General features: G+C 38.9%; 2 protein-coding genes and 1 long non-coding RNA gene across 4 annotated transcripts; 1 reads left to right on the plus strand and 2 right to left on the minus strand.

Moving 5' to 3' along the window:
• Positions 1–22: 22 nt before the first annotated feature.
• Positions 23–1,352, minus strand: LOC132087954 (uncharacterized). The gene is made up of 4 exons (XR_009420949.1): positions 1,187–1,352; positions 610–832; positions 255–408; positions 23–171 (listed from the first exon to the last, which is right to left on the minus strand). It is a non-coding gene; the product is annotated as an uncharacterized LOC132087954 (long non-coding RNA).
• A 741-nt stretch (positions 1,353–2,093) lies between these two features.
• LOC130687258 (tetratricopeptide repeat protein 39B-like) lies at positions 2,094–6,125 on the minus strand. 2 transcript variants are annotated; one of them, XM_057510405.2, is made up of 15 exons: positions 5,753–6,125; positions 5,565–5,642; positions 5,299–5,357; positions 5,087–5,197; positions 4,915–4,990; positions 4,679–4,811; positions 4,489–4,621; positions 4,202–4,301; positions 4,080–4,145; positions 3,790–3,957; positions 3,557–3,720; positions 3,308–3,475; positions 2,985–3,217; positions 2,683–2,911; positions 2,094–2,615 (listed from the first exon to the last, which is right to left on the minus strand). In XM_057510405.2, the coding sequence occupies exons 2-15, from the start codon at positions 5,616–5,618 to the stop codon at positions 2,420–2,422; spliced, it is 1,890 nt and encodes a 629-aa protein (XP_057366388.1). In that variant the 5' UTR covers positions 5,619–5,642; positions 5,753–6,125; the 3' UTR covers positions 2,094–2,419. The 2 variants fall into 2 exon arrangements, with proteins under 2 accessions (XP_057366388.1, XP_057366389.1); XM_057510406.2 differs by having other exon boundaries at positions 5,565–5,661.
• A 1,958-nt stretch (positions 6,126–8,083) lies between these two features.
• Positions 8,084–9,037, plus strand: LOC130687284 (elongator complex protein 6-like). Its single transcript, XM_057510438.2, has 2 exons — positions 8,084–8,167; positions 8,251–9,037. The coding sequence occupies exon 2, from the start codon at positions 8,254–8,256 to the stop codon at positions 8,998–9,000; it is 747 nt and encodes a 248-aa protein (XP_057366421.1). The 5' UTR covers positions 8,084–8,167; positions 8,251–8,253; the 3' UTR covers positions 9,001–9,037.
• The last annotated feature ends 1,156 nt before the right edge of the window (positions 9,038–10,193 follow it).

Consider the following 10,193-nt stretch of genomic DNA (forward strand, 5'->3'; position numbering starts at 1 on the left):
CGAACTGGCTCCTTACCACTGATTCTCTACGGTGAGTATGGCTTTCTTCCCGTGTGTCAACAAATCGCATGGAGATGTTGAAGAGAGCTGCGCGCAGTGGAGGGACCAGGGGAAGTCCGTAGTCCGCAGACTCGCCGGTCTCGTCGTTCGTGCAGCCACGTATCGAAAGAACTGAGCCAAAGGCGGCAAACGGGAATGGCAAAACAACAGAGACTATATAGTTTCGGCTGAAAAAGTTTTTGCTTATCGCATACCACAGTGCCATTGATGTTATACGTGGAGCTTGTTGTGGGGACGAACATCATAAACAAAACAGCAGCCTTTTGCAAACAACTAATGACCTTTGTCGGTAAGGGTTGTAAGTTCTGCCTTTGCCGTCGTATTCAACACAGCTTAGCCTTTTGTCTACTGAATAAAAAAAGCAATGAATAAAGAACGAGGGACCAACTGAAACATGGAACAGACAGGGTTGCAGACAACAGCGCAAACAAAAATATACGTATTAAGGTGCGCTAGATCGATGATGGCCAATAGAGTTTGTGCATGTCAGTGCGTAAACTTTTGCCGCCGTCCTCATTTGGCGTATGAAATAAATTTCAAAATGCTTACTTGGTAAAATGTTTCTCCTTTTTTTTTATGGCATGTTTTCTCTTTGTCTACCACCCCCGCCATCTTTTCGCTGTATCAGCTGCAGGAATTGAGAAATTCGGTTGGGAAACTTCCGGTTCCCATTAAACAACGACCCCAAAGAAGGGTGGGAGGAGTCTTGCTAGCGGTTGGTAGCCCGATGATTAAAGGTGATTAGAGAATTGTACGTTTCGTTGAGCTTGACCTGCAAGAATTCCAAATTTCAATCATTCAGTAAATTTCTTTTGATAATCGGCAAAAAACATAGTTGAGCAGTTCTACTAAACGTTAACTGATAAAGAATCTGGAACAAAAACATGCATTCATAGCCGATCGATGCCACTCGAGCCTCACTCGACAAGTTGAGCATTGATCGTCGGCCTATAGCTCCACCGCAATCCTTGCATCACGACGCCTTCTTACGGGGTCTGAGTACCAATTTCAGGTATTACAGTTGTGAGATATTGACCCAATCATCGCTGTATCTATTCGCAATATGCTCCACCCTTATTTTCTTTAGCAATATCTTACGTCATCAGAAGCAAGACAAACAAATTACCGGGAAGGGAAAGACTTCTTGCTGCGACGACATGATATAATCAAGTTGTCTTCTGCACTACCGAGTTCTCGCCCGAAAGGAAAGAGTAGAGGTGCAGACACGAAAATTTTTATCTTCCAAGATAAATAATGGGTTTTTCAACTGCAACGTCACGACAGGCGATCCACGTGATTTCGACTGCAATAAAAAGCATAATAAATCAACTCATTCCATCTAATCAAGTTTGATGGTCATACTTTTTTACCTTTTACCCCGCCATTTCGCTTGTGAGCTTCGTTCCGGTAGATGCCTCCCACAATGAACAATGAGACAGTACGTATTATTCTTACAGCAAAAGTGGGTCAAGACCAGACTTACGACTTCGCCGCTCAATATCGAGGGTTTACTCTTCTTTCAAGCACATATGCCTAGGGAGAACAACCAACAGGTCTTTTTTTGTTTCGGTTACGTAGATCAACAAACAGGGTATCTGTTACCTACTGTACAAGAAAGGAGACGATTATCGATCCAGTGACATACCATTGGCATGAGCGAACTTTATCGCTATGCTGCATGTTCTTTCTGGGAAAATCGACAAGTCAATCCTTTTACACAACAAAAAATGTCGGAGATGGTGTAATTCTCAAGCCAACATAGGTAGGATCGATGGAGCAGAATAGCATGAGGAAACTATCTGACTGCTTTCTGGCCGTCTCGCCCGTCTCATTGCTCCTCTTTCGCTTCATATGAATCCCTTTCACTGATGGCAATGATGAACCAAAATGAAAGGGAAAGAAGCATCCGAAAAGAAAGCCGTTTCTTTTACTTTCATTCTACACGTTTTTCTATTTCTTTCTTTTATTCATTTCTTGCCATCTGAACACTGCTGCGCATCTAAGTTGTTTGACAGACGGTATTTAATATAAATATAAATAAAATGTCAAGACCGGGGGAGTGGGCAGGAACCCAATAATTAATTTCAACGAATCACTAAAAAAGCAATACAGTATCGGAATGTCGCAAATTAACATTTAACAAAAATAGAAAGTCGAAGAAAATGAAAAACGAAGCGACTCTTGTAAGGTACTATTCAACAAAGGGATTTTTTAGTCATTGACGGTGCAACCAATAGCGAATACAATGAAATCACAACCGGCCGGTATGATTGAAAAAGTGACTAAGATTTAATTTTGGGAAGAAATGGGAACTCCACCAAATCTGATGATCATAGGAGACAGCAAAGCTACGAGTTGCTCATAGTTTAGTGGTCCGTTTTGATTCATCGGCTGGTGTAGGAGCTTGTTGAAACTCACCGTCTAAGCCACTCATTACCATTTCTCCTTCGTTTACTCCAGAATCGGCCTCGTCACTAGGAGATTTGAGTTGGCTCAAAGCCGCGTGGATGCGAAAATGGAGTCTTGACTCTAAGCTATAGCCTTTGTAGTTATTCCTATTTAAATAACACAATGAATTATACAGAAATAATAAAAATGGTGACAGTATGAAAACAAACTTACTTTGCAGCTTCAAGCCATAAAATTGCTTGGTCATTTTTCTCCTGAGAATGGTACAGAAAACCCAGTTCAGCCACGCTATAGGGAATGAGGTATGTATCGTCTTGTAAAAGTTTTTCCATCTTTGTAACTTGGAGGAAGCATTCTTCCGCTTGCAACGGACTCCCCATTGATCGAAGACAACAACCTTTCAAGAGGATTGCCAGTGCCAGATCATCAGAATAATATTTATCTATAAATATGAAATATGTAAGAAGAGAAAGATTAAAATAAAACACATTATGGCTTTGGCAAGTTCAATTTACTTTGTTTGCCAGACTCGAGATCTTTTATAGTACGTTCGATGAGACGGTAACATGCTTGGATGAGCGCCCATTCTTTTCCAATAATTTTCAAAATGTTCCAAACGTAGAGGAGCTCCAACGCCGCGAGACGCAGTCTATCACCTTGCGCGAAAAAGCGTGTGCTCTTCCGAATAACAAACTTCTCCGCCGGCAATGACTTCCCAGCTATTCGCTGCTTGTATGACGGTACGTCCCTGAAAGCGTTTCAAATACAAATAGATTCATTGATTCTCTACTGAATACAAAAAAGAAATACGAAAGAACGCAGTAGGATCATATTATACCGCATGAGAGTGGTTAAACGCTGTTGTTCGGCTTCTGATAGGTTTCCATCCTCTTTATCCATGCACAAAAACGCTGCCTGAACATAGGCGTATATGCACTTTGACCACCTGCTCTCTTCAAAGAGGCGGCGGGCGTATTGCCCAGCTGATTTCCAATCCATTTTCATGCTGAAAAAAACAAAACAATTTCAGAGATGATTACTACATGACTCGTCGAGGGGCTTGTCTAGCCAATATATCAAACCGTGCCTGTGTGCCCACATGAGTTCCCAGAAACAGAGATGATGAAACTGTGGGAAACTATTCTGGGAATGCCAAGATTTCTCGTACCAAACAATGGCATCATCGACGTGAGCCTGTACAAGTTCCAGCCTTCCTTTGAAGAACAAAAACCAAACGCCGTTTGGCTTCAACTGGTGAGAGATAAACCAAGTCTTATTACTTAAAACAAAAAAGTTGGTTTCAGCATGGTTTAAAATTACTTTTAACTGTTCCTCCAAGATAGCACTAGCTTGAACTAGGTTTCCTTCATCGTTGCTTAGCACGTAAACGACGATGAGGTGATAACCGAGAAGGACTATGGCGCAAAGAATACGGCGTATACTTCGCTCCAATTCATAACCTTTCTCCAGCTCTCGTAGACCTACATTCTGCAAAAGGGACAGTCAAATTACTTTCTATTTAATAAACCAGTGCTTTGTTAGAACGAAGGTCGAGGTATTAACTAATCCCACTAAGAAATTTCCAAAATAGTAACTACTTCGATTCTTACCCGGCTTCCACTAAAACCGATGAATTCAAGGAGTTTCAGAATACGTTGGGGCAGTAAGGAAATCATCTGAAAATGAAAATCAGAAATTAAAAAGACCCAAAAAATTTAGGTTATGAGCTCACCAAATTGAAAGACCCTGCGCCTAGACGAACACCGCTTTCGAAGTGAACTTTGTGATGGTCATCTGTCCACTTTCGATGATTAAGCATATGCCAACATTCCCTAATAGTGGCAAAAAGGAAATACGTTATATCGGCATGTTCCCTGTTTGTGTATCTTCAAGCTGTCGTAGCAAATTTAAGCATTAAGAATACAGTCGATAAACTTATTGGTAATTTTGAGAGATAAATACAACTTCAACTAGATATAATATTCCAATAATTATTTGCCAAATTTTAAAGAAAGTTACTTGTATGATTGGTAGCACGAACGAATTTTTAGACCTCCTTTTACAAAACTCATCAACGTCTCATCTTCTGTAAAAGTGAGAACTGCTTTCAAAAGCATGGATTCGGCGTAGCAGAGCTCGGCATGAATCTGTTCTAAATGAAGGGAATGGTAAAATATAGATAGCCAGTATAGAAATTTTGGTAGCGTACCTTCAGTATACAAGTTATAGTCGGTTCTTTTTAATATTCGTCCAAAGGATTCCGTGAGCGTGGTCTTTCGTCTGTAATGATTACTGATTTCAATTGACTGCTTTACGAGATCCATTGCTGAACCGATGTCTCTCTGAAGGTAGACACAATTAGAGAATTAGACCGAAGGTTCTTACACATATTCCGATTTCGTTGGAATATATCTGCATAATGTTTCGCAAAAAATCGTTAAGCACCTGCTCGAATGTAAGGATTGCTTGAAGAAAAGCAAGTACACTGTTTCCTAAAGCGTGATAATAACTTGTTTCACTCCTGCAGAAAGACAAAAATGAAATGGAATTTAGTGTTATTATTTTTTCTCATCAGAATGCTTGCACACATAGACAAAGAAAATTGTAAGTTGCTTACCATGGTTCCATAATTGCCCGGGCTTCTGTTAGTTTGTTATCAAAGAACAAATCCAGTGCTTCCCTGCAATGATCAATAGCTGTTTCCAAATTCATTCCATTTGGAGATGGGCTGCAAAAAAAAAAAAATAACAAAATTAAATAAGGGTAAAACATGAACATGTTGGTTATGTTTTCAAAAATATTGGCACAATCTGTATTTTTGAACATTACCTTGCTCGATTAAGATTTGCTGGTGAGAGACTTTCAGTTTCCTCCATTGCATCTGCAAACTGTTGGACACAAATTGACATGGCCATTAGATTAAACTAATCTTTTGATGAAATAAGAAATAAATCAGCAAACAGTTTTCTTTAAAACCGAACATGGAGATTGACTAAAAGGTACAAAGCACAGTACAAAACTTACCAAGCTACACTACTTCAAGACACATGATAGCTAACCACATCCTGACTGCAAAATAAATGCCTAATGCCTACCTCATCAACTGCATCTCCAGGTTGGCACAAACTAGTGTTATCGTTAAGAGCCATGGCTTCCAAAATATCCAACAGGGTCTACAGAAAATTTAATACACTAGAAAGAGCCAAATATTTATGAGCAACACAAATCAAATAACTGTTTGTCCACATTTACTAATAACAGAGGAAATGAAATTATGACTTACTACCAGTCTCTGATTGTCCAAAATGTACTGAGTACGTAGATTAAGCCCGGTTTCCAATACAGTCCCAAAATTTCCAGGTAAGATACCAATATTTTACTATTCCATGATATTTGTAACTTTGTAGAAATAAGGAGGCATCTAGCAAAGATGCATTACAGGCATTCGACTGAGTAATGAAGTCTTTGCAGTATGTTAGACTACAGCTGACATTTGAACGCCACGTTATAAATAAGGTCACGAAATTAATTTAGACATATTACAAAAGCATTCCCGTTGTACGCAAACCGGTAAGAAATCTGGACTGTCCTGAAGGAACACGACGACTGGTATTTATAAGCCACGATGACCGTCTTTACCCAGAAGAAGATAAACATCGACTACATCCTACATCGACCTACTTGTTATTCGTGAGGCGTCGTTGCCCGTTCTCCATTTGAAAGACCACGAATTTAACCACACTGGCAGTCGGACTCAGGGTCTTGGACTAGAGGTAGGGGACTATTTGGCGCGTCAAAATTCGAACAATTAGACCGATATACTAGCGGTATTCTATATGGTAAATATTTGTAGCATTAAGAAAGAATGTGTTATTACTGGCAGATCAAGGCTAATTTATGATTTCGTAGGCTGAATAAGAGGACATGCAAGACTTCCTATTGCACAATCGTAGATGAAATGCATTTCTACGTCTTACATAAATATGTAAGAGGCTCAGCTTATCGATTTATCCGCATATGCAGTAAGTTCAAAGGCAAAGAACTCCCGTGAGAAAAAAATTATCTAGGGCGCTCCATCATCCTGTTAGCTGGTCAGGTATAGATCTATTGCACATAAATATAATGGACAGCACAGTTACCATGGGATTGCTGGACCCCAAATATGTCACTTACAATATTTATAGTTCTACGAAACGATGGGAAAACAAATAAGGAAACCGCCAACGTACCTGTATATATATATAAACATATATATCAAAAACGCTTTTTTTCAGGATATACGCTGGCCCAATGACAAATATTACTACCTATGGGATTGGTTATTCGTTACTGTATTACAGTCGTTGCCAGAAAAAGCGACAGATACCCGGATGACCTTCTTTACTTTCCCATAACGATTCTATGAACGGCATAGATATCATTTAATCATAACAGTTCCTTGGAAGACTTCCGTAAATATAGAATTTACAGTCTCTATGGACATGCACCGCTCAGTGCATGGAGGATTCTACTGTCTAATGGTACATGCTATCTCCCTGCTATTCGTCAACCATGAAGCGATGAGTCATTACCCCTCCCTTCTCATCCCATACCCTAAGCTATGGAGATTTAGATTTCGAGAAAACTAGTAAAAGGTATCTGAAATTTAACACTAAGCCATACCGAATCAAATGCAGTTGATGTTAATCGCGATAATAGAAGATATTACAAAATTGCCTACCTTATCATGCAAATAGTTTCATATGAAACCGTTGGTTGTGCTCCTGTTTCTAGGGGAACTAGATCGAAACAAACGAAACCACTGGTTACAGTTTCACTTGACCACATTTGCACGCCTTAGATAGCTAGCAAAGTATTTCTTTATTATGTTTAAACAAATAAGGCAGATGAAATGATTACAGCTCACATGGCGACCGATATCAGATGAGCACTAATCCAACTACAATGTAGTGTACGGCGGTATAGACTCGTCTTCCTAAATATCTAACCAACTCCAAATGGCGGGAAATGTTTTGTACCGCTGCTAATTTGGAAGGGTATTGTTTTCTACCCCCATCCTCTCTCGCGTGTTTAAGCAAAACACATTTGCTTTATGCAACTGCAATATACCAACCATGAACAAAAATTGCAGCGGTTCTAAAAATTTCCCGCCATTGTGAGGGGGTCCGATATTTATGGAGGTGGTGGGGGTGGTACAGGGGTAACTGACAGTACTGCCAAATGAGAAAAAAAATGTACTCCGTTCCAAAAATGAATAGATTAAAAACAGAATAAATAAAATGAAGAACTTCAAATGAGAAAAGGATTTTTATTCGAATTTTCAAATAAGATTACACACAACGAATCAACCCAGCCCAATCAAAATTTAAAAAAATATTCCAAACTTGATTTGTCACAAGAAGAGAATCAGAATTAAGAAATGAAAATTAATTCTGATACTCAACAGAAAAAAACTAAATTTACTAAGAAAATAAACATCAAAAGATGAAGATTTTTAATTCAGAAAACGTTTCTAAATTTTTAAACTTCTAGTTAAAAAAATTTCCAACAGAACGCTGTGAAAGTCAAACTTTGCCAGTGACATTACCTAGATGGCACTCATAGCACCATTTAGAAATGTGTTGTCTGCTTGTTTACAAAATAATGGCAACACATTTTTAAATATCGTGGATGAACCAGGATAAACCACGTGAAACAGGTATATATTATCAACAATAGTTATTGAAATTTTCATAGCATCGGTTAAAAGATCGAATTCCTGGATAATTTTTCTGTTTGCAGAAAATGGCAGACACCGTTATGAAGGCCTTAATGCTGGACAAAACTCCGATAGACGGGAAATCCGTTCTAATTGTTCAGCATAGTGATGGATCGCCATTCCTCCATTCGTTGTTAACCCAAAGTGCCCGACAAGGTCGAAGAATTTGTCTAGTTTCATTTAGTCAATCAGTTGGCTACTACCACAATGTTGGAACCCGTCTTGGATGGAACCTGAACAACTTACTGATTAAAAATCAGGTGGTTTTTATCGGTGGACTGCACACCCTTAAGGATTCACTCCAATTCCAGTGCCCTTCAAATCCTTTCAATTTTTTGTTTAACCCTGCCCTATGTCCGCTTCAGGCTCTGTTTTTGTCTATTGAAAGTGTTGTCCATGGTTGGACTGAGCAGCCATTTTCTCTGGTAATTGATGAGCTTGACTGCCTCCTCAACTTAGGTATAGAACCTAAAGAAGTAATCAAATTCTTTCAAAAGTGTCATTCTCTTATCCAAACATATTCCAGTGGTTCCCTAGTAGTGTCAATAGGTGTTACACCCCTTGACAAAGAAATTATTCAGTGTAGCACATTGCTGTCACACTGGTCAGATTTGATTCTCACCGAAAAAGGACTCCAGACTGGAAAGTCACGGGACTTGACTGGTACACTCACTGTAAAATGGAATGTTTCCCCATTATCTGAGCAGCACTTTCATTTCAAATGTTTTGATCGTGGAATTAAAATGTTTGCCCCAGGCACAGCTGTACTGTGACAATACCTTGTAATAGAATAAAATACTTTCAACATCATTTAATAATTTTTATTACTTATACTGTATGGTGACTTCAAATAATATAGAAATAGGACCAGACAAGGACACATCCCCCAAAGTACAAGATAAATAAATATATATATATGTATATAATATATACCAGACATGACTATTAAATAATAAACCAAACCCAGATGGCTAAAAAGAAGATTTTGAATGAAAGATAGAAACGGGGGCATATAGTTCACTGAGGATGTAAAAAGCCCCACGAACATTGGAATTCGAGTCTCTTAAAAAGATCACGAATTCAAAAAATACAACCCTGATTTATTAATATGAATAAGTCGACACTTTGTAGGTGTGGTCAATCACTTGAATGTATAAATGGAATTATGGGTACGATAGCTCCGCTAAATTGCAGTGGTTGCGAAATCGATTAAGAAAGCTAATGTGGCGAGCCAATTAACTACACTGGAGATCCATTTCAACAAAAGAGAAAATGGTCGGCCATTGTATACAAGGAAGCATCGATAAATATTCCAGGGGTTAGCGAGTTTAATTCAAAAGAAAAGAATGCAGGTAATGAATAAAGAAGCAAAGAAAAGGGTCTCGGTTACTTTTCCGATAGACGGATCGATCAGTTAAGTCCGTCGATCGTGACGTAATATCCAAAAATAAACGAGCGAAACAAAATGCCAACGAGCTCCACAGTAGGAAGCTAAGCGCATTGGTAAGCAATCAAGCAGCCAGACTATAGTTTCTCTGTTTCTTTTTTTTCCCAATACATTTTCTTTAACGATACGCAGCGTGAGCGAAATGATGAAGCGCTTCTATACCGCGGGCAAACAATCTACTTTCCTCATTCCAAGTGAAAAAACCTGAAAGAAACGGATGAAAACTTTGCCACCCCGTCAATCTTTAATGGAGGAATTCTCCGAAACCTATTTCGTGCAACTTTGCGAACGAACAAAATAAGGGACAAAACAAGGCAACGAACTCGGAAATCTGACATCTACAACAAATAGATGAATAAGTTGGAAATGAAAGGGGAACAAAAACAATGGCTTTGACATCTTTTGATTACGCAGGTGGAAGTAATAAGTTGCCGATATTTAGAAAGGAAACAATATGAGAAAATATAAGTTGTAACAAAAGATCCGCAAAGGTCTTTTACATTCCCATCTTTCCTGTCT

Source organism: Daphnia carinata, chromosome 4 (genome assembly GCF_022539665.2).
Source record: "Daphnia carinata strain CSIRO-1 chromosome 4, CSIRO_AGI_Dcar_HiC_V3, whole genome shotgun sequence".
NCBI classification, from domain to species: Eukaryota; Metazoa; Arthropoda; class Branchiopoda; order Diplostraca; family Daphniidae; genus Daphnia; species Daphnia carinata.

Bases quoted from the DNA above. Each gene is read 5' to 3' on its own strand.
- LOC130687284 (XM_057510438.2), top strand. From the start codon at position 8,254: ATGGCAGACACCGTTATGAAGGCCTTAATGCTGGACAAAACTCCGATA.
- LOC130687258 (XM_057510405.2), bottom strand. From the start codon at position 5,618: ATGGCTCTTAACGATAACACTAGTTTGTGCCAACCTGGAGATGCAGTT. The intron at 3,958-4,079 runs GTAAGAATCGAA...TCCCTTTTGCAG, and splicing joins TCGGTTTTAGTGGAAGCCGG to AATGTAGGTCTACGAGAGCT. The intron at 2,912-2,984 runs GTAAATTGAACT...TCATATTTATAG, and splicing joins TCTCGAGTCTGGCAAACAAA to ATAAATATTATTCTGATGAT.